The 24,627-nt window shown below is 41.2% G+C and overlaps 1 protein-coding gene across 1 annotated transcript; it reads left to right on the top strand.

Moving 5' to 3' along the window:
* Positions 1-33: 33 nt before the first annotated feature.
* On the top strand, positions 34-19,961 carry NDUFB5 (NADH:ubiquinone oxidoreductase subunit B5). Its single transcript, XM_027875707.1, has 6 exons — positions 34-209; positions 3,290-3,378; positions 10,190-10,256; positions 14,328-14,389; positions 16,696-16,802; positions 19,726-19,961. Exons 1-6 carry the CDS (start codon positions 68-70, stop codon positions 19,844-19,846), a joined length of 588 nt encoding a protein of 195 aa, XP_027731508.1. The 5' UTR covers positions 34-67; the 3' UTR covers positions 19,847-19,961.
* Positions 19,962-24,627: the final 4,666 nt, after the last annotated feature.

Here is a 24,627-nt window from a genome sequence, read left to right as displayed (position 1 = left end):
GATGAGCTGTCGCGGCTTCCGTAGTGGCTCCTGGCCTCGGCGTCCTGACAGAAAGCCGGGAGCGGCCATGGCGGCGATGAGCCTCTTGCTGCGGGCTTCGGCCTCGGCGGCGACGGGAGCCGGCCTGGCCCTGACCCGCCGCGGGCTGGGGCCGCAGCTGCGCCTCGGCGGCTTGTTGACCCGGAGCGTCCCGGGCGCGGGCTCCGCGGGTAGGTGCCGGGCGGCGTGTGGAGGGCCCGGCGGCCCCGCTCCGTGACCTTGGCCGGGCCTCGGGGAGCCGGGGAGGGAGGGAGGAGCGCAGCGGGGCCGAGGAGGTCCCGCGGTGGGACCCCGGGCGGTAACTAATAATAAGAGCAAACAGCTAGCATTTGATAGCGCCGTAGGCTTTGCAGAGCGCTTTACAAATATTATTTCACTCGATCCATCATTACATTCCTGCAGGCAGGTGTTGTTAATCCCCATTTTACAAGCGAGGAAACGAGGCAGTGACTTGCCTGGGGTCACACTGCTTGTAAGCGTCAGGGGCAGAATTTGAATTCGGGTATTCATTCACTGCCACCTAGAATGCCTCCAGGGCAGTGTCCCCTCCGTGGGCCTCAGTTTCTACAATTGGAAAATGAGAGGGTTGGACTTGATAGCCTTGAGAATCCTTGCCGTGAGCTCACAGTCTGTAGCCCCTCTACCCACCTTGGCCGTCCTCCAGACTGTGAATTCTGTTCCTAAAATGGGGTGCCCATAGTTGGGCACGAACCTCCAAGGCTGCCTTGCCTCTTGGGGGAGAACCAGCTCTTTGGCTTTGTCAGAAGCCTTCTGGAAGGGATCTTGGCCGAGCTGTCCTTAGCCAAGGGGACAGAGGTGACCACGGCCCTAGGGGCTAGTCTGCCCCCAGAACGTCCATAGCGCAGGCAAGACTCAGGTGGTATCCCCCAGTAGAATCTAAACTCCTTGAGGACTGGGGTGGTTTTTCTGGCTTGTTTTTATCTTCTGTACACATTATGAATATAAATGGTGCAAGGGAGTGATACCGAGCTGGCTTTAAAGTCTGACTTGACCGAGTTGATTTTCCCTTACCATATACATTGTAAGATAGTGGCGGAGCTGGGACAAGTCTCCTGATAACCCAGTCCCTGTTTTCTTTCGTCTCTATTACCATGTCTTTTTGCTTTTGTCAATTTCTCTGAGGTATCAGCAACTAGAACCCAGGACTCTTGGAATGCAATGAAGTAGAAAGAGGACTGAATTTTGAGTCAATTCAATTCAAGCTAGAGGTCATATCCATTTCAGTTGTGTCCAACTCTTTGTGACCCCATTTGGGGTTTCTTTGGCAAGACACTGAAGTGGTTTGCCGTTTTCTTTTCTAGATAATTTTACAGATGAGAAAACTGAGGCAAACAGGGTTAAGTGACTTGCCCAAGGTCACACATGTAGGAAGTGTCAGAGGCTAGGATTTGAACTCAGTTCTTTGTGACTTCAGGCCCAGCACTCTGCACTGTACCATGTGAGCCCGAAGAGTTTAAGGGGCCTGCTCAAGGTCACATGGATAGTAAGCAGCAGAGTCTGGATTTGAACCCAAATTCTCCACTTCTGTTTCCAGTTATCATGCTCTTTATCTACAGTTTACAACTTTAAATATTTCACTCAGGTCTTTTTCTTGAGTTCATATAATGTATCCCTTACTCAGTATGGAATTGGCAGGGAGTCATTCAGTGTATTTAAAGACCATGTTAAGAGTGGTGAGCTGAAAACTGAGTAGACAAGGCCAAAAGTAGGATGAGCAGAGTTTTGATAAAGATGAAAGCAAGTTAAGGTTGTACAAATATATGTATGTGTAGTTATATTTAAATCTTCCTCCCATATACTGTTGGGATTGCTTAGATGCACTCCCTTACTACATGTACTCACTTACCAGCAAGCCCTGAGTTTATTCAGAGGGATGGGGTTTTGCCTGAGTGAGAAGTATGTAATAAAATCCTGACCGCCTCAATATCAAATTATTTTTGGTGTTCTTCATCTGTTCTGCCTTCTTTGCTCTGTCCCTTAGTTTCTTTAGAATTTCATGGTTTGTAACTGCCTGCCCATCTACCCACATTTTCATCTTCCTGCTTTTATTTGATGCTTGGTTATCATCTTTCCTATTCCAGACTTAGCACAAATGGTTTGAACTTTGTGCCTTACTCTGGCCTGAGATAACTGTATGCTCAGTTGGTGCGTGGCTACTGCTGCCACTTTGTTTAGAGATGGCCTTCTCCCCCAGGAGTGGCCCTTTCTCAAACTCTTACCACCTGCCCTCCATCCCAGTTCCTTTGCTCACATTATGACACAGGACTACCCACAGTCCCAGTGCTTACGTTCATGGGCACATGCACATGTGTTTTGACACAAAAGATGTTATTGAAGAGAGTGGTGTATGACCAGAAAAGAGGGCATGTAGGCTGGTCTACTGTAGTAAGAACATGGGAGAGATAACCAGGGCACAGCATAGTTGGCCTAGTGATGCCAACACAATGGGAAGAAATCTAGAGAAGGGTCCCTACTTTGCTGGGTGAACAGATCCTAAAAGGTTTTAGGTGAGATGGAGAGGGACTCAGGGTTAGAGGTAGAGATGAGCTGTGATCTGCACCATAGGGAATGCCAGCATTCATGTTTCAGATGGCACAGATCCGCAGAATGCTTCCCACAATTCCTTATTTGTCCCTTTTGCCCACCTTGAGTATTCCTGGCTGCTAGTGCTGGCCCAGGGAGTGGTTGTATTATTATCATATATGGGGTTTGGGAAGGAGACCTAGATTGCTTGGGCAGTAGAACTTTGCAATGGGGTAGAGCCAGTGAAAACAGTCTTTGGTTTCTTTATGTTTTGGAGCAGAGGGAAGAGAGAAGAATGCTACCAGGCAATTGAGGATGGGAGTGGCTAGAGGAGCATGAATCTGGGAGATTTATCAAACCAGGGCAGGGGCTAGCTGGTCCTGGCAATGGGCTAGCTATAGCAAGGCTAGCTCCAAAGGGGCACAGAGAGTAGGGACTCCCCTCCCCCAATTTCCTCCGGAAAAAAAAAAAGGAAATATCCCTTAAATATAATTCCTGAGAATAAATGCCCTAAGTGCCTAATGGGTGTAATAATATATTCATGTTCTTTTGGGATTAGTTTACTAGCCTAACCCCCCTGTACCAAGGGTCACAGCCTGGATATCTAAGACTGGACTTGACTTTGGCCTTTCTTGCCATCCAGCTGGCCATCTCTCCACTCTTGACACACTTATTCAGTGCTGATTGCTTACTTTCTTGTTTCTAGCCCCAGTTCGACATAGTGGAGGCCATGGGAAGAAAATGTTTGTCATCAAATCTTCTGAATTTTATGACAAGAGATTTTTGAGGTTGTTGGTAAGTTTCTTTCTGCTACTTTTTTTTAATGTTAAAACTAAATGCCTGATTTACATAAATAATGTGCTTTGTTTATCTTAGAATGTGAGGCATTTTTCACTTTTTTCTTGCCTTAGAAGATCCAGAGCTACTTTACAGAGATCCTGATGATTCCCTAATTGTTAACACCTCCCTTTAAAGAGGAGTCCCTGTGGAACCCTCAGTATGAAATAATATAAAATAAAATTTCATATTCTCATCTACCAGAATTACTCAATGTATGATTCCTTTACTTATTCATTTCCCCTGGTGCATCTAAGGCAGGATGCTCTTTTACATGCTGTTTTTTTTTTTTTTTTTTTTTTGGCTAGGCAATGGGGTTAAGTGACTTGCCCAGGGTCACACAGCTAGTAAGTGTTATGTGTCTGAGGTCAAATTTGAACTCAGGTCCTCCTGACTCTAGAGCCGGTGCTGTATCCACTGCTCCACCTAGCTGCCCCTATGTGCTGTTTTACAGAGATTTTATTCACTTTTCAAGAGCATATCTTTTAGGCCTCATTTCTAAAATATATAGAGAACTAAGTCAAATTTATAAGAATACAAGTCTTTCCCCAAATAATAAATGGTTGAAAGGATATGAACAGGCAGTTTTCAGGTGAAGAAATCAAAACAGTTTATAGTCATAAGAAAAAATGCTCTAAGTCACTATTGATTAGACAGATACAAATCAAAATGACTCTGAGGTAACACATCACACCTATCAGATTGGCTAACATGGCAAAACAGGGTAATGATAAATGTTGGAGAAGGTGTGGGAAAATTGGAATACTAATGCATTGTTGGTGGAGTTGTGAAATGATCCAGCCGTTTTGGAGAGCAGTTTGGAACTATACCCAAAGGGCTATAAAACTGCATACCCTTTGACCCATCAATACCACTTCTAGGGCTGTATCCCAAAGAGATCATAAAAACGGGGAAAGGACCTACATGTACAAAAATATTTATAGCAGCTCTTTTTGTGTTGGCAAAGAACTGAAAATTGAGGGGATGCCCATCAGTTGTGGAATTGCTGAGCAAGTTGTGGTATATGAATGTGGTGGAGTACTATTGTGCTATAAGAAATGATGAGCAGGCTGACTTCAGAAGAACCTGGAAAGACTTGTATGGTCTGATGCTGAGTGAAGGGAGCAGAACCAAGAGAATGTTGTACACAATAACAGCCACACTATGTGATGACTGATTTTGATAGACTTAACTCTTCTCTGCAATGCAAGGATCTAAGACATTTCCAAAAGTCTCGTGATGGAAAATGCTATCCACATCCAGAGAAAGAAGTGTGGAGTTTGAATGCATATAGAGGCATACTATTTGCTCTTTTTTTTTTTTTTCCTGTTTTGTTTCTTCTTTCTTGTGGCTCCTCCTATTGGTTCTAATTCTTCTTTACAACATGACTAATGTGAAAATACATTCAATAGGAATATGTATGTAGAGCCTATATCAGATTTCATGCCATCTTGGGGAGGGGAGGGAGGGGGAAAAATTTAAACTCAAAAGCTTATGGAAGTGAATGTTGAAAACTAAAAATAAATTAATTTAAAAAAAACACATCTTTTATTAGAAGTGAAATCACACTGATAATAATGAAAAGAACAGGCGTTGCATCTGAGTGTGATCTAGTGTAAAGGGGGTTGGATTGGAAGCAAAAGGCCTAGATTTTAGCCATAGCTCCCCCACTAACTCACCCTATGACCTTGAACAAATTACTCAACCAATCTGTGATGTCTTCGGTTTTCTCATCTATAGGATGAAAGTAATGATGGTTGTACCACTTACCCCACAGTATTGTTGTGAGGGAAGTTTTGTATACCATGGAATATTATTGAATTGGGAGCTTTTGCTAATTGAAATGAAAGATCACATTTAAATTTCAGTTCAGCTTTCAAATGATCTTTTGCCTTCCAAGATTGTGGTATTTTCAATTATAGTGTATATATTTCCTGTTTAAGAAAAACAGTATACTAAGAAATGAATTTAAAAGCTGATAAATCAAGCAGTGATTATTTGCATTAAAAACATATTACTTATTATAATGATTTTATATATATATATATATGTATATGAATGAAAATTCTCTTCAGGTTTTTCTTAAATATTGGAAACAACTTACTGCATGGGGCAGCGAGGTGGTACAGTGGAAAGTGCCAGGCCTGGAGACAGGAAGACATGAGTTCAAATCTGGCTTCAAACATTTACTAGCTGTATGACCCTGGGCAAGTCACTTTGCCCAGTTTGCCTCAGTTTCCTCATCTGTAAAATGAGCTGGAGAAGGAAATGGCAAACCACTCCATTATCTTTGCCAAGAAAACTCCAAATGGGGTCACAAAGAGTCAGACACGACTGAAACGAATTAACAACAATAAACTTATTGCATATATGGTAGGATTTGATTTCTACAATTTTGTTTACAAAACAGTATAACTAAGTTCAGAGAATTTCATTATGAGGCTTAATGTAGGATGATGAAAACTGGCAATCATAGCTCTTAGAATATCTAGAATGCCTGGAGGTGCAGTGATAGGTATTTTTGGAGGGAGTTCTTACCCTGAGGCGTCACAAGATTGTTGGAGTGTTCACTTTCAAGTTTAGGAACACAATTATTTTGTAGAGGGAGGTAAACCGATCTGTTATTTTTATCACTAACTCTGTAAAGGTGTGATGCCATTTGAGAGGGTGCTACCTGTGTGCTTAGGACAGGGCCATTTTCAGGGGATACTGTGGGGTCTTTAAGAGCTAATTGATGGCTAAGACCCTTGACTCTCAGCCATTGCTAGGAACCTAGTAATTAACCATCTTTTCCCTTGTCCCTCTCCATCTCTTGCCCTGCCAAAGGCCCAACTGCCCTCAGTTATCTCTTTTATTAGGATCCAGTTCTTGTTGTGATTATCTTATTTTTTTGTTTTTTCAGCCAAAAACAAGGTTTATCACAACATCCCTCATCTTGGGCAGACCCTTAAGGAGTCTGAACATTAGTAAGCTATTGGCTAGATAAGAATCTGACCAGTGGCTAGATTTTAAGAATCAGAGCAGTGTCTAGATTATAGGAATCTAAGCATTTTAATGGAGACAAGATGGACTTTATGTACAGAAAGACTGTGGGAGGGATCTAGGAGTGGTCAAGTAGTCCATGAGGTAATAGAATTACCAAGGGTGGGAAGTGGCCTGGGGCCATAGGGAGGCAAGATAAAGGAAGGCCAGGCCAGGTTAACCGAATTGGGAGATTGGGTGGAGCCACAATGAAAGGCCAGTTGATGGGATTATGGCCTCAGGCTAATGCCAGAGATTAAGCCTTGTGGGAAAGTACAGGGTTTTTCCTTTCTGGGGCCTAGATCCTAAATCCATCATTCCCCCCACAAACAAATGGGACCCAAATTCTTTTGGAGTAAGGGTCAAAAGTCTCAACCTCTGAAACTGCTTTCTGCTGGCTAGGGACCTGGAGCTATCCCTGCCTCGAGGAGGTCCCAAAGAGGAGGTTGACTGGAACTGAACACAGGCTGCATCCATGTCCAGTGGGAGATATTGGCTGGTACTTGCTGTTTGCTACCAACTGTAGGTGAATGGCCTGTAATATGGAAGACACAAATCTGACAGAAAAGACTGCCGAGGGAATTAACAGAATTGAACATACACTTCCCGATAGGGCATCTATCCTTGTCCTCTATGCTGTGAAGGTGTACACAGGTCCATGACCTTCAGCTGACCTAGTGCCTGAGCATCAGACAGTTCGAGGCAGCCTCGTAACTGTCTGCCAGATATGAAACAGGAACTAGATTTAGGGCCCAAATGAGAGAATAAAACATCCTTAGCTCTGTTTGGATTCAGATAATTCAGTTTTCCAACCATGCAGTATCAAATCCACCTCATAGCCAGACTCTGGAATAGCTAGGTGGGTAACATTCCCTTTCAAAGGAACATAATGGGGAAACTGAGCCAGGAGGATCCCATCTTAAGACTGAGGCTAAAATTGTCCTCTCAGCTTTTCCCAATGAAAAAAGTATCACTTTCTCTGAGTAGCTTGTGGCATTTCTCTCAGATGGTTGGTTATTGATTATCAATGGATTATGACCCATCAGACAACTCAAAATAAAATCCTATGAGCTTTTACCTCAGACAACAAGTTTTACTAATCACAGATTAGGAAAAACTTTTCCAGGATTTACATCTCAAACTTAAATTTACCCTAATGTAAAAAGCCAATCATTAGAAATTTCTGTACACTTTCAAATTCTCAGCAAGCCATACATAACCTAAACAAATTTTTTGGCTAGTTTACACATTAAAATATAACCAACAATAGCTAAATTATTTTAGTGGTAACCAAATTATGAAAAGTTGCTTGACATAACTGATACAGAAACATCACCAATTTGAAACTTGAAACAAATCCATTACCAATCAGGTGACTTCAGTTTTGTTAAATGCACTTCCAAATTACTTTACACAGAGAGTCAACATCTCATCGTTAACAGTTAAAACTACAAATTTAAAAGAGCGTGCTCACCCAAGTTCAGAGGCCAGCTTCTTTACCTTGAGCAGGATGTGCTGAACCTGGGTGATGCCTCCAGGCAAAGGTTGCCCCAGAGAACCCAAAGCCATTGCCAGTGGGGCCCATGTTGTAACTGCTGCCCCTCCCCCTTCCTTCCTTTTCCCCAGGTGAGGGAGGGCAAAGTCAAAAGTGAGGGGTAAAGGGTGAAACTCTCTTCTCATATGAGAGGGGTTAACAGATACCCTCTTGACTCAAGTGAAGGGAGTGAGAGAAAAGAGTGACCAGGTTTGTAAAGAGGAATTCTAAACTCCTTAATGATCAATCACAAAACCTCCAGAATCTGCCAAGATGTTTTTAGGTGTTCTCACTTTCCCTGTAACCTCCATGAAAAGCAACTGCAGTTTTCCCCAATTCCCTAGTGCCGAGGGAATTAACAGAATTGAACATACTTCTGGATAGGGCATCTATCCTTGTCCTCTATGCTGTGGAAGGTGTACACAGGTCCATGACCTTCAGCCGACCTAGTGCCTGAGAGCATCAGACAGAGTTCGAGGCAGCCTCGTAACTGTCTGCCAGAAAAGCACCTCCAAGCCTTGGTGCTTGGAGATCGACCCCAACTGCAGAGTAAGAAAAGAGGGGAGGGGGGAGGCTTACATACCTTCCAGTTTGGGCTGGAGAAGAGCTTGGGGTTAGGCAATGGGCCACCAAAATGATGCGGTTTAGAGATTCAGGGGTGCTGGAACCCCAAAATCAGGACACGCGGGTCCTGCCCAAAAGAATTCGACCTAAGCCTTCTTTCAGCCAAAGACAAGGTTTATTAGAACATCCATCATATTGGGCAGAGTCTTAAGGAGTCTGAACGTTAGTAAGATACTGGCTTATTGGCTAGATTATAAGAATCTGAGCCGTGGCTAGATTTTAAGAATCTAAGCCGTGATTATCTTATTAATAATAATCATAGTCATGGTAAAGTTTATGCACAGACTTTGAGACCAGGCCCAATTATAAACTGGGTGTCTGGGGACCAGCTTTGCTCAGTGCATAAAGGCCCTTCACCAGGATTGAGGCTGCCATGGCCTGAATTCTTTTGACCCCAGCAACCTCTGAAAGTGTCTTCTGAATCCTTGGGGTTTTGGAATCAAACAAAAGATTGCTTAGTCTTCTGTTGCACTTTTTTTTTTAAATTTTTAATTAATTTATTTTGAATTATCAACAATCACTTCCATAAGCTTTTGAGTTTTAAATTTTTCTCCCCTTCTTTCTCTACCTCCCTCCCCAAGACGGTGCACAATCTGGTATAGACTATACATATACATTCCTATTAAACATATTTTCACATTAGTGGTGTTGTAAGGAAGAATTAGAACCAATAGGAGGAACCCCCAGAAAGAGGAAACAAAGCACAACAGAAGAAAAAAAATAGCAAATAGTGTGCTTTGATCTACATTTGAACTCCATAGTTCTTTCTTCTTTGTGGATAGCATTTTCCATCACGAGGCCTTTGGAGATGTCTTAGATTCTTGTATTGCTGAGAAGATTTAAGTTTATAAATATTAGTCATTGCACGACATGGCTGTTACTGTGTACAGTGTTCTCCTGGTTCTGCTCATTTCACTCTGCATAAATTCATTTAAGTCTTTCCAGGTTTTTTTGAAGTCAGCCTGTTCATCATTCTTATATATAGCACAATAGTATTCCATTACATTCATATACCACATCTTGGTCAGCCATTCCCCAATTGATGGGCATCCTCTCAATTTCCAATTCTTTGCCACCACAAAAAGAGCTGGGTCCTTTTCCCATTTGTATGATCCCTCTGGGATATAGCCCTAGAAGTGCTATTGCTGGGTCAAAGGGTATTGTTGCACAGTTTGTAATGAGTTTTAAAAACATAATATACCTACCAAGAATTTTAGTATTTTCAGCAGTCAAACACTGAATGTTTGAAAACATAGAGGAGGAAAGGAGACAAAAATTATTTATTTAGTTTTTAGATTTGATCAGCTTCATAGCATATCTTGCCTTTCCCCTACTTCTGTTGTTCTGCCAGCTTTCCTTGATCCTTGCTTTTTTTCTGCTGTTGGTGCTGAAGGTCACCTTAAAGCCAGGGAAGGGAAAGCTCAGTAATTGGTGGTGGTTGTTGTTTTTTTTTTCAGGGGGTGGGGGAGTGGTATTGGGGTAGAAGAGGGTCTGGTGAAGCTATATGGAAAGATATCAGATAATAAATATACTTATGAGTGTGGCCTAGAAATCCTTTATGTGATGCATTTTATTTTCTTTATCTTACAGAGATTTTATTTATTGTTGACTGGGATTCCAGTAGCAATTGGCATAACATTGGTGAATGTATTCATTGGTAAGCTTTAAAAATATTTTTATGTGAATGTCACAATAAAAACGAATCTTTAGTGTAATAGTTTGAGCTGACGCTTGGGAATTAGATGTAAACAACCAGCTCTTAGCTACCTCTATTAATGTAAAGGAAGCAGTGATGTAGTGGAAAAAATCTGAATCTGGAGTCAGGACTTGAGTTCAAATCCCAGCTCAGCCATTCATTATCTGGGCAAGTAAATGATTTAACCTCTTTGATCTCTTTTCTCTGTTTGTAAAATAAGGCAAATTGGACTATGAATGTGTGGGGTGGTTTATGTTTTTGGTCAGTAGGGGTAAATGAAAAGGAGATTGATCAGATCTACTACTCATTTTTCCCTTTTGCTTAGTAGCAAATGTTTTCTTGAATGAACAGTTTTGTAGTAATTTAGCAGCCATGGCTAGAGAGGAAAAGACAACTTAATCACAAAATTTCTATATCTATCAAACTTAATAAGATCTATTGAAGGATATTGTTTCTGGCCAACTCCTGGGGAGTTTGCAGTGAGTCTTGAGGTGTGCATCTCCAGTCCAGCACCCACCAGCTCCCTAGCTAGCTGGCTGTTCTGCCACATAAGCTCGCTGGGGAGGCAGGCCTTCCAATGGTGTTAGGAGGTTGGAATATCCAAGATAAAAGAGCATGTTTCTGGAGTGTGTTAGTGCTGCTTAGCTACTTTTCCTCATTTTCCCGGGGTTCAAGGGCCATGGTGGATGGGTAGGCAAAGTGGAATAACCTGCTTCTAGATGTTTGCTTTGGGATCTTGGAGCACTGTAATTGGTGAAAGGTGGGTAGGAGGAAGAAAAGGACAGGAATTAGGAAAGGGGCAGTGCAGAGAATGGGAGACAAGGCTCACTAGCTCCAGAGCTTATTTTCCAGAATAATTATTGGTCCTTTTCTTGGAGCCCAGGGGCTCACTACTGCCCCCAGATAGCCATGAGCTCATAAGTGGCTGAGTGGCAAATCAAAGATGGAGGTGCTATTAAGTTTGTTCTTAGCCTAAATTTCTTGGGGAACTCCTAATTTTCCTGAGCTAGACTAAGGCCTGCAGTTGGTGCCAGCCACAGTCATGCACAGGTCTTTGGTTCAGTACTTTACCCATGGGGTTTCTAAAATCTGTGAGCTGGACCAGCAGACAACCACATGGGGCCAGAACATGGCCTAACATGGACCAGGAACCTCTGAGGCCCCTCCCATTTCCAGGTTCTCAGGCAGCTGGTAGAGCAGGAGACAGAGGTTTGGGCCTGGAGTCAGGAAGAACTGAGTTTGAATCTTGTCTGAGAGACTTTACCAGCTGTGTAACCCTGGGCCAGTCAGTTACTTAAATTCTGTTTGCCTCAGTTTCCTCATATGTAAAATAAGGATAATAATAGCATTTGTCCTCTAGGGTTATTGAGGATCCCATAAGATAATATTCATAAAGCACTCTGCAAACCTTAAAGTGCCTATATAAATATTAAAACTATTATTATTATTATTGTTATTTACATCTGTTATCCTGTGATCTTATAATACCTTTTCAAACATTTGTGGAGGATTTGTGATGTAAGAGGGTCAGAACTAGAGTTGAGAGACCTGGGTTCAAATCCTGTCTCTGGCACTTACTAGTTGGTGACCCTACTAGTCATTTCACTTTTATGAACCTCAGTTTCCCTGTTTTAAAATAGAGTTAATATTTGTACTATCTACCTCACAGGAGTGTTCTGAAGAAATTTTTTTAGAAAATTTAAAGCACTGCAGGGATGTGAGTGTTGGTTAATAGAAGATAGAAAACTCCTCCAGGGTAGGAATTTCTCATCTAAATGTAGACTCTGAGAATCTCTTCCTGCAGTGTTCTTTTTTTTTTGGTTTTTTTTTTTTGTGAGGCAGTTGGGGTTAAGTGACTTGCCCAAGGTCACACAGCTAGTAAGTGTCAAGTGTTTGGTCTAAGGTCAGATTTGAACTCAGGTCCTCCTGACTTCAGGGCCAGTGCTCTATCCACTGAGCCACCTCGCTGCCCCCTGCAGTGTGCTTTTTAAACATGAGCTTTTTCCACCTCTTTCGCCTATGGCGTCATTGGTGGAGGAAACATTCCTCTGTCAATGTAGATCTGCAACTTTTCTGCAAATTTGAATCTTAGAGAGACACCAAGCAAAGTGAGACTTGAGCCAGTGCCTCTCTATGCCTTGCTGCACTTAAAAGATTCTAATTTTATATTTCAAAAATATGCCCATTAGAGAAGTTAGGTGCTATTAACCCTTCTGTGCCAGCACAGCCATCTGCCACTTTGGGACAGGTGATTCCACAATTATGAACTGACTCATAGATTGTCAAGATTTTGTAGGCTTGGAGAACATACATGGCTTGACTATGGGTGTTGGTGATGGAATGCCCCACAACCTCATAGGAGGACTCTTATAGTCAATTTTGCAGGCATTTATTCTGTGCCTGATACATGCAAACCAGTGCTGAATCCTAGGGGAGATGACGTATTCTTTGACTTCGTGGGAGGAGAGGACATATGTCCCAATAACAGCAATACAAAATAATTCAAATACATTATTTGCCAAAGGGTGTTATCGGGGAGGGCACTAAGGAGCAGGTGGCATTTGAAGCAGGTGGTAATTACATAGGTAGGGAAGAGCCAGCCACATTCCAGGTTTTTGGAACGGGGAAAGAGCACGTCAGGGAGATAGAAGTCTTAGCATGTGCATGAAGAGTCTCCAGTCCAGTTTGGCTGAGAGGAGCAGGGATTGGAATGGTAGTGTGGCCCCAGATAGCAGAAGTTTCAGCTTTGTACACTCAACTAGAAGGGGCGATTGAAAAGTTTTGAACAGAGGAGATGTCATTGGCATGGATTGATTGATGGGGGAGAGGGCGCAGGCAGGAAGGAAAGCCTGTCAGAAGGCTATGTTCTCTGAGTTCAGGTGGGTGATAATGAGGCCCTGCCCTCAGGTAGCCTGAGCAGATGAAATGGGTACAGAAGAATTTCTTAGGTGGAATCCACTGGCTTGTTAATGCTGTAGCATAAAAGGTGAGGAAAGAATAAGAGAAAACCCTAGAGTTTGAAACATGGGAGAAAGCAGAAAAGGAGGGGGAGAAGAGCAGTGAGGGAAGGAGTGCTGCTGAGGTAGTATATCGGAATCAAAGACTTCTTTCTGCTGGTGCGGCAGATCGTCCGCAGGGTTGTGAATGGACACGTAGTGAGTGGGTGCATGTGGGCTGCAAGGTAGAGAAATGTACACAGGTTGAGGGGCATGGTGGAGTGGGGAGAATGCTGACTTTGGAATCATGAAGGCCTTGGTTTGAATCTTTGAATCCTGCTGAAGACACTTACTAGCCAGGGGAACATTGGCAAGTCATTTCATCTCTCTGAGCCTCAGTTTCCTCCTCTCTAAAATTGGGTGGGGGGGTAGGAGGAGGACATCTAAGGTCCCTTCTAGCTCAAAATCTAGGATCTGATGATCTGTGGTCTTGTGGTGTTTACATCTATGACTTGTGAACCAGAAATACTGTAGAAGGCATCCCCATGGGGACATCTACTGGAAGTAGAGGTGGCTGGTGATGCAGCCAGAACAATTGCTGCCTGGTGTCCACAGGACATTTAAGAGTTGTAGGGGATGGCCTACTGCACCTAGGGAAGATCCCCTATGGAAGATTTGGGGAAAGAAGTAGAAAAGAGGGGCACAGGGTACAAAGAGAGACCTCTCAGTGATGAGGTCATGGAGCTATCACCTGTGGAAAGGAACGAAATGATTTGTTGTGCCCTTCTCCCTCTCCACAGCTGGTCCTTCATTACATACTCCACATTTGTGGGAGATTTTGCTAAGGTGCTTTGTCACCTTTGAACCCCAAAGAGTCTCTCATGAAAACTAAAAAGGAAATAATAAATACATCTCCCATTAATGATTTCTCTCCAGCCTGAAATGAGTCAAAAATTTCAGATATATTCATTAGTTACCAAGTATAGGGACAGTCAGGCTCTTGAAGCTGCAGCGAGTTGATTCTTGCTTAAAATGATGAGGAAATAATACTGAGTGTCTAGAGATTGTGTTAAAAATCTCCATTGTCTTTTACCAGGGGAAGCTGAATTAGCAGAAATCCCAGAAGGCTACGTTCCAGAACACTGGGAGTACTACAAGGTTGGTGCAGAACCCCAAATGTTATAGGGTGTAGTTATTTCAGCTGCTGTTTGTTCTGTGAACAGTGATGTCATAGGGATAGTTAATCCATCTTTCATCCCAGCTGGCAAAAGTCTTCCTATGCACAGGTCTGTCAGGATATTCCTTCTGAAGGCACAGAAACCTTCCGTAGCTCCCTCTGGTTTATATAAACTCCTTAGCCCGACTTTTAAGGCCCTTCATGAACCATCAGATGCGGACTCCAACCAAACACTCCCAGTTTTTATTCAGATCTCTTCATGTCCTTGGTGTTCCAGCCAATGACTAGCCATGGGAAGAATCCATTCCCTCCTCATTTCAGTAATAACCCTTAGCTCCTAGGGTTCCTGTGGGGATTAAATAAGATAATATTTGTAAAGTGCTTTGCAAGCCTTAAAGCAGTATAGAAATGCTGGCTGCTGTTATTATTTTTTTCTACCTTTCAGGATCTTTTTCTTCTTTCAAAGTTTAGTGTGGATACCACTCCTTCATGAAGCCTTCCCTTCCTTTTCCCCCATCTTTCCTCTCCAAGTGTTCTCTCCCTCCTAATAGTTTCATAGAGCATTTTGCCCACATGACAAATGACCTATAATATTACACTTATTAATGCATATACTATGTTTTATCCTAGTAGAATATAAAGGTATATGGGGGGGTCTCTTAAGAACAGAGTTTCTTAACCTTTTTTGTGTTATGGACCATTTGGCCCATGGTGAAACCTATGAAACTCTTCTCAGAATAATATTTTGATACCTACATTAATAATTGAAGGAAGTACCAAATTTCAATTAGGCATTTGTGAAAATAGATTTTTTTTCCCCTATCCAGCTTCATTGAGGTTAAGAACCCCTGCCTTAGAGGTAGGCATTTTATCATTTAAATAATGCAAACACATACATCTACACACATGCGCGCGCGCACACACACACACACACACACACACACACACACACACACCTAGCATGACTTGAACATGCTAGGTAGGAAGATTGGTGATAGACACCCAGTGAGTGTTTATTATGTCAGAAACTGCTAACATACTTAATAAATGATTGTTGAATTGAACTGAATTTTTATTTAGATATTGACAAAATGAATAAGATGTTGTAAACAGCATTGTTTTGGTTTCATTCTTATTGTTTGTAGACTTTAGTATATTTAAATGTGTATATTTCCACTTTTTATAGTTAATCTACTGCTATTTATTCAAATGTGTTTTTTTTTGTTATTTTAAATATCTTTTAAAAATTGCTATAAAGTTCAGAATGTTGTGTTCCCATTTCAAAACCACAGGAATGAAACATGATCTAAAAACCTCATTATCTTTAAATGACTAGATGGATATTAAGGTGTAACATCAAGGTACTTTTCTTAATCATTGAACACTTCCCCAAAATAGAAAGGAATTGCATACATCAAAATATTCTTAGCAGCACTTCTTCTCGAAGCAAAGAACAGGAAACAGAGTAGATGCCCATTGATTGGGGGTTGACTAAATAGAATGTGGTACTTGAACGTAATAGAATATTACTGTAGTGTAAGAAATGATGGCTGGTCTTCTGGGGATAGTTCTGTGAACCAATGCAAAATGAAGTGAGCAGAGCTGGGAAAACATTGTACATCACCAGTACAACAACAAGGAAAGAACTGACAGCAGATGGCACCCAAAAGGCTATGTCCTTACAATGGCCGTTAAAGCTGGCCCTAGGGAGAGATTTGCAAGTGCCCTTGGACCTTGGCACTGTGGAGGCTGTGAGACCTCTTTGTATCCTTTAGGACTTGGCTGATGTGTGGGGTTGTTTTGCTGAGTTTCCTTTTCTTCTCTATCTTATTAGAGATGGCCTTCTGGGGAGGGAAGGGGGAGAGATATTTGAGGAAATAAAATCATATAAAAAACAAAAGATATCAATACAAATTTTAAAATTTAATTCTCAAATTTGCCAGCTGATGTTTTAACCCATTAGGATAATTGTTTTGCTGTTCTACGAAGACACCGGAGGAATTGGGAAGAGCCTTGGGATTTGATTTACAAAAACTCAAGATTATAGTTTTTAAAATTTTTTTACACACATTATAGGGCATTATACCTAAAAGAATCAAATGGTTATTTTCTGAGTCAGAATGAGTTATATTGGAGAAAAGAAATAAAATTTAATTTTAATCCTTTAGCTAAAGTTTCTTGTCTTTGCTAATTCTTTACTTATGAGGAATAATTTTTTTGAACACGAAATGAAGGAGTGGATGGATGATGGAATTAAGAAATTAACGTGAACCATTGTCTCTCATAGCACCCCATAAGCAGGTGGATTGCTCGTTATGTTTATGAACCTCCTGAAAAGAATTATGAAAGAACCATGGCAATCCTTCAGTTGGAAGCTGAAAAGGCTGATCTGAGGTAAACTGTAGAGGTCCTTAGGTTGGGGGGGAGGGAGGGAATGTGAACTCTGTGCTTCCTCAGCATGCTTCTCACATACAAAAGGAACAGAGCTGAGTGAAAGCTGTTTGATGACTAGGCCATCAGACTTCGAAAGCCTGCATACAGTGGGAGCAGCAACTCACAAGTTAGATCTGGGTACAACAGACTCTGGGCATGGGGAGGAGGGAGTAGGATCTGTTTCAAAGGCTAGTCTTCATTGTATTCTGACCTTGATGGTTTATATACAACTGATCAGTGATTAAAGGATGAAAATAATAAAGAACTCTTTCCACAAGCCCATCTATCACCATCATCAAGGACATGAGTGCCTGACACTCACCTTGGGCTAAAATAAAGCCCTTTGAAACTTGCTACTTATCTCTGCACTTGATATGCTCAGGGAAAAGGGGCGGTAGGGGGACTCTTGAGTTCTCCAGACTTTGGCCCTGAGTAAGGCCAGGTGAACCTGGGACCCATCATCCCAGATGGTGGGTAGGGGAACAGAGGGGAGGAAAGAAGGGTAACAGACACTTCCCAGACAAAGAATAGGTGCCTTCCTAGACATGGGAGACGGTGAGTGAGAGTCATAGGATGAGTGGGCATGGGTGAGCTGCACTGTTGAATAGTGCCAGTTCGTTTTATAATTGGATAGGCTTTAATGTTTATTGTTCTTGCAAAGATTGGAAGGAAAGGGTTTGGCCATTCGAGAGATGTCTGAGAACCTGTGCAAGGCCTCAGATGATTAGTCTGGCTAGAGTAGAAGTTCTTTGTAAGGTACAGTAGAAAGTGAAATCAGCTGCACAAGTGCAGAATACAGAAAATACTACCCTGATACCAGTTGATATGCTTTCTAATTTACTGAAGTCAGGAGGATGGTGTGATTGTCAAAAAGATCCATTCCATCTTGAGCCTCAAAACAGATTGTAAGCTCCTTGAGGGAAGGGATTGTTTTGTTTCTGTCTTTGGATCCCCAGTGAACAATTACTAAATTGTAATAGTGTCTGGAACAAGAGAAGGAATAACCCTGTTGTCCTCTGCCAGTGAAAGCCCATCTAAAATGTTAGGTTCGATCCCATGGGATGTACTTTACAAGATGTCAGTCTGGAGCACTGCTGTGGGACCGTGCCTTAGGAGGATGAAACCATATGGCCAGGAGTCCAGTGGTGCTCAGTTGAATGTTCATAGTCCATACCTTGTGGAAGAAAGATTTAGGGTGAACATCCTGTTTGTTTTAAAAAATATTTGAAGAGCCAATAGCTAGAAGACAAATGGATTTGTCTTCCAGAGGCCAGAAGGAGGAAAGGCGTCACATTTTTTACTTAATACAAAAAACTTCCTGCAGCTAAACTATTTAAGATTTCTAAGCCTTTAAGGTTTACAAAATGTTTGATCCTCACAGCTCCCTTGTGAGGTAAATGATCTCCATTTAACCAGTGAGGAAACTGAGACTCAGAATGGCTAAGGGACTTACCTGGGGTCACACAGGAAGTATCTAAAGTGGAACTTAAACTCATGTCTTCCTGATTCCAAGTCCAGTGCTCTCCACAGTGAGAAATGGAATAGGCTTCCTTGTAAGGTAGTCTTCCAGCACAGAGACTAAATGATCATTGGAGGAAGTTTGAGAGTGGGATTTGTATTTGTACTGCAGGTAAGTTTGGCTTAAGTGGCCTTCCAGTTCTGGGGTTCTGTGGAGAGAGCCATCAGAGGTTAAGTAGAAAAAGTTCTGGACTTGGAGTCACGAAACCTCGATTCCAGTTCTGGTTTTGATATTAGCGGTGACACTTTGCTTAAGTCATTTAGTGACTCAGCCTCAGTTTCCTGATTCTGTCCGAGGACAAATGCACACATGCTTGAATTGTAGACTACACAAAAAAATCTGAGAGTAATTTTTAACTTCTGCTCATTCAGGTAACCTTTTATGGTCAAACAATCTCCTTCACCCATTCCTTCCTCTGTTCCCACTACTGATACCCTTATCTGGGTCACTGTCACTTTCACTGGGATAATGGCCATCTCCATGGGATCACACTTGATTTCAGTCTTCTTACCCAACAATCTATGTCAAGTCAAAAAAGGAAAGTCTTCTTCCTCCTTAACCAGGTCATCCTATGCCTATACTAACTCCCTATCTGGAGCACCCTGCATTTTTTCATGACTATAAACTGTTTTGATTTCTTCATCTGAAAACTGCCTGTCCATATCCTTTGACCATTCAATTGGGAAATGACTTGTATTCTAATAGATTTAACAAAGCTCTTTATGAACTTTGCAAATAAAAAAATGTAAAAGGTTGGAGGTTTAGCAGTACCAGATCTTAAACTATATTAAAAGGTAGTAATTATCAAAACTATCTGGTCCAGACAAAGTTAAAACTAAAATAGATTTAATCAGAAGAGAAAAATAGGGAAATTACACTATGTCAGCCATATTAATCAATATTGTAGACTACTCAAAATAATTAGATGGTATAAGGTCAGAATATTGCTGTAATATAGGAAACAAACAATGAGTGGGTAGACTTAGAAAAATAAGAGAAAGACCTGGACCTCTGAAGGAAGACGTTATTCGCCTTCAAAGAAACAGGATAAACAAGGATAGTATGGTCTTACATAGATGGATATGAATGCATATATCTGAGTATGATTATAGATATCTAAGTGACTTGCCCAAGGTCACACAGCTAGTAGGTGTCAAGTGTTTGGTCTGAGGCCGCGTTTGAACTCAGGTCCTCCTGACTTCAGGGCCGGGGCTCCATCCACTGCACCACCTAGCTGCCCTTGACATTTTTCATTTGTATAAGACTAGCCAGCGATTGTAATTTGTGATGAAAGGAATTGTTTGCATTTGTAATGGGAAGTGTCCCAGTGCTTAAAGTTTAATTTAAGGATTCTGTTTCTTACAGGTTGAAATATCAGGAAACAGAAAGACTTATGCGTGGAAGAGGGGATGGACCCTGGTTTCATTACCCAACTCTTGATAAGGAACTTATTGATCATGATCCTAAAGCAGTACCTGACCATTAAGCTATTGATTCTACACATCTGATGTATACTCTTTTTCAGGGGGGTGTCAAATGAAGAAATGCATACTGTATTGTTGTTTTCTGAATAAAATAGCCATTTCCCTTTTGGTCTTGTAGTTAGTTTTCAGTGTAGTTTGAGAGAATTGCTTTTGTTAAGGGATGGTTTTCTTTTTTAAGAAGGTCATGAATATGGCAATTAAAATTAGATGAGATCAAAGTTTGTGAACTTCTACAGGTATTATTGTTAGAAAGTAGATTCTCCAACATGCCTAGTAAATGAAAGTTGTGGACAGGAAGTATAACTGTATCAAAAATGTCTTATGTACCTGAGCATGTAGAATATAGGCTTCTTGGTTCATCATTGATAGCTCATCTATTTCCATTGGCATTGGAATTTTTAGCCTGGATTATGTAAAAGATTAACATCTTAATAAATCAGAAAAATGAAAAACTTCCGTAAGCAGGTTTTCTGGAAGTTGACAAAGTTTTTATTTTTTTTTTTTACTTTTTATAGCCAAGAAACTTTTTGCATCTCTTTAAAGAATGTGAATTTTTCAAGGATCTTAACTATTGAGATCTAGTAAAAATCATTACTGGTAAATATTAAAAAAATTGGGTGTTAAGGTTAGCTCAAAGTAAAGAATTTTAAATGATAAAAAGTATAAAATATAAAAGAGAAGAAGTATTTGTTAAATTGAAATGCCAAGCATAGACATAAATTTTTTAAAAATTTCAACATCTAAAAATTCTCTTTAAAATAATTTAAATATAATTTGATAGGCTCTTTGTATGGGGCAAAATTATTTTTAAAAAGTCAAGATTTGAATGTTTTTGGTAAACATTTCTTAAAAGTATTGTATTGACTAAGGCCTCATTTTTTAGACTCTGACTCAGTTAATGTCTACTGCTGAATGAAGATAGAAACCAAATTTAGTCACCTTGTTTTCCTTATAAACATAAAAATCAAAAGTGGTCTTTTCAGCATGGGAAGGCTCATGTGAACTGTTGCAATATAGCGTGAACAATGACCTTAATGTAAATAAAAACAAAAGGACAGTACAACTCTCGAGAGATTGTATGGACAGTATTGGTTCCAAATGACTAAAGTTATAGCACATCTTTCAACATGTAAGAGGAGAGTTACATATCCTATCCACTGAATCATGTCTATTTTAATTCCTCTTAACAGTAAGTTCATGTTGCAGGAGTTGAGGAGGCAGTAAAGTAATGTTTCCTTATTATCCAAAATAAACACAAAAAGTCTTTTTAACTTCAATCATTCAACAAGATTTTCTTTTTAAAGGAGTTATGCGCCAGGCATTTTGTTAGGTGCTGCCTCCAGGGAATTGTCAGCCCTTTGACAACTGCCCCAGCACGTGTGCTTTCTGCCGAAACTGAAATGGGTCTGTGATCTCATCAGTTTGGATGTTCTCTCTGTTGGGGATATACAGTTTATAGTCCATCCATACCTGCCTGTCCTGTGCTACTCCTGCCTGTGACCTCTCATTAATTTGGCAGAATGTATCAATGGCTCTCAAAGTGCCAGAGACTGTTTTGATTTCTCCTGACCTTTAGAGGATACAAGTGGCACACTCCAACTGCTCACCTGTCATCATCGGTTACCACTGACACGTGATCAGCCCATTTTTTCCTGTGAAACGTTTTCTTAAAGAAGACGGCTTTGACTCCACCTCTTCTGATATCCTTCTCCATTTGGGTTAAAGCCTACCTTCTCCCTCCATGCACAACTTTAGTGCCTTCTACGATACTCGTTCAGACACTTGTATCCCATGGCTTACAACTCTGATTGGGTGTCAGTATTAAAAAGATGGGGATTATTAAAGGAGCTTTGCAATTTCCAAAAGCAATCCATCCCACTTCTATCTCTGGGCCCAGCTCGTGGTTCATGTGTACTCTTGGCCCCAGGTGTACGTACTGATGGACACACTGTTGTTCCTCCAACTGGATGTCATAATCCCTGCAGTAGACATCCTGACTCACGCTGACTGGTCGGGCCAAACTCTTGAGTGGTTACAGATCTCTTCTAGGAGGTTCTGCAGTGCCCTGGGGCTTCATGCAACCAGCACAATGTCATCCACAAACAACAGCTGGGGGAACTTGCCATATGCAGGGAATCTCTCTTTGACCTTGGCTCTATGTTGGAACTCTTCCATAAATATGGCAGTCCATCCCAGCTTTAGTGATTCCCCTCTGAGGTTACCTTTCCTCCATTCTCTGTACCCATGTATGTACTTGTTATCTTCCCTGTCAGAATGTAAGCTCCTTGAGGGCAGGGCTTATTATTGCTTTGTTGGCACAGTCCCTGGCACGTAGTAAGTGTTTTATAAATTCTCGTCAGTTGATTGATTTTATGTTTCAACTATGATCAGGGTGTGTTTGAACACTTCTGTTAAATCTTTGATGTGCCCTTGGATGGCCACTAGGTGGCGCAGTGGACTGAGTGCTGGACCTTGAGTCAGGAAGACACGAGTTCAAAAGCAGTGTCAGACTTACTAGTTGTGTGACCTTGGGCAAATCACTTAACCTCTTTGTCTGCCTCAGTTTCCTCATCTGTAAAGTGAAAATAGTAGCACTTACCCCTGTTAAGGTTGTGATAATGTTTGTAAAGTGCTTTGTAAATGCTAGCTATTATTTTTGTGTGTGGATTGGCAGATACCTTGTAGGAAGAGAGCCTCTAAGGTAGGATTTTACTGGATCAAAGGCTTTTTCATAACAAATATCAAACACAGTGGAATCTTATATTCTCTGCATATTTCAGGCAGTTGTGCAGTGATGAAGATGTGATCCATTGTAGAGGGATGTTTGCAAAATTCTGTTTCCTACAATGTGGGTGTAAATAAGAAAAATTATGTTCAAACATTAATTGTGATTGTTTATTGTAAGCCCAAAAGAAGTGGCTTTGGAGATGTTAAGACTAAAATTTAATTATATAAAAATGTGAACTGTTTGAAATGTCACCCGAAGCAGCAGTCAAGATTTGTGTCAGCAACTTTTCTGCAGTATAAGGAAAGAATTTCAAATAATGTGAGTGGTCCAGGAATGCACAGGGCCACCGGGTGAACCGCAGGTTGTGGGTTGGAAGTGACATCTCGTGCATGTCGGGAGTGCCTTCTACAGCATCTTAAATCATCATTCAGTCTGGACCCAAAGACCTCAACTGAGGGAAGAACTCATCTTTTCTGGTAAAGTGGCTCATTCTACCTAGTGATGAATTTGGACAGGAGCTCCCTATTATCCATTTTTGTTCTCTCCTTAACAGAGAAAACAAAATCTCGTTGGCTTCCTCTGTCATTAACTGATAAAGGAGTTACTTTATATTCATTTTACATGTAATCTCTATATACAATTTACATACATGTTTACCTCACTGGAGTGTAAATTCCTTGAGGGCAGGGAATATTTCACCTTTGTCTCTGTATCTCTAGGGCTCAGCACAGTGCCTGGCATATAGTGAGTACTTAATAAAGGCTAACTGATTGCCCAGTTAAGTTTTTTCCTTGGTAACATTGCCATCCAGGAAGTGTGCTGGTCCTATATTCTCTCGGTGTGGCAAGCACACACCATTTTTGTTATCACAATCGTTTCTGGATAACCCTCCTCCCTTACCCTTTCTGCAGAATCAAATTAACAGTAATAATATCTGACATCGTTTGTAACTACGTAGCATTCCGCCTGAGTAGTTCCCTACCCCTCGGCCAAGAGGAGGAAGGTATGTTTCATGATCTGGTCTCTGGAGTTAGTACTAGTTTTTTAATTATACCAAGTTCAATTTCCTTTTTATTGACTTTTGCATTTACATTGTTATTTCGTATGTTCTGATTCTGCATATTTATCTCCGTCAGTTTATACAAATCTTCCCTTGTTTCTCCATCATTTATTGTATAATTATATTTATGACATTCATTACCATAATTTCTTTAGCCATCCCCAATCACTAGGTACCCTCTGTTTCTTTCTGTGCTACCACAAAGGATGCTTCTGTGAACAGTTTGATCTACGTTGGGCCTTTGTTCCTGTCTTTTATTGTCCTTGCGGTGACCTTGTCTTTCTTCTCCAGTGTCAGGTCTTACAGAGCTTCAGGACCTGTGACACGATGCAACTGTGCAGCACTTGTATCATTCATCCTCCATCATCGGCCTTTGCTTCCATCTTCTCTGTGTCCTTTTTTTCCCATCCCAAATAAAAGATATTTAATCAAATAGCATAGCAAATGAAGTGACATCCAAAGGTTCTCCCACATGCAGCAGTGAGAGGACGATGCAGAAAACACAAGGAATGGGAGGCACGCATGGAATGCCCTCTCATCCAACTCTGGGGGGTTTTCTTGCAAAGATACTGCAGTGGTTTGCGATTTCTTTTTCCAGTGGCAAACAAGTTAAGTGACTTGCCTCAGGTCACACACTGGGAAGCTTCTGAGGTTGGATTTAAACTTAGGTCTTCCTGATTCCAAGCCTAGTGCTTTTTCCAACTGCACCACCTAGTGGTTGTGTGTCTTTTTTAAAAAAAAATCTGTTTCTTAGGGAGCTCCCTGTCCTATCCATATGGGTTTCTTGAGAAAATTTCCTCTTTTCTTTCCTCATCACAACTGGTTTTTCTTTGTGTCTTCATATACATTTTCATTCTTGGTAGATTCCTATCCTTCCTGGGCTGGTTTCTATAGAGTGTTTGCCATGGTGACCTATTTATTTCTCTGAACCCAATGAAATCTACTTTCCCATAATGTAAGATGTATGACAAATCTATGCCCAGTTTTTTCCCCCA

The sequence above is a fragment of the Vombatus ursinus genome, unplaced genomic scaffold (genome assembly GCF_900497805.2).
Source record: "Vombatus ursinus unplaced genomic scaffold, bare-nosed wombat genome assembly UNPS02014810.1, whole genome shotgun sequence".
In the NCBI taxonomy this organism is placed as follows: domain Eukaryota; kingdom Metazoa; phylum Chordata; class Mammalia; order Diprotodontia; family Vombatidae; genus Vombatus; species Vombatus ursinus.
The sequence above is the reverse complement of the archived record's forward strand: the minus strand, read 5'-3'. Positions and strand labels throughout refer to the sequence as shown.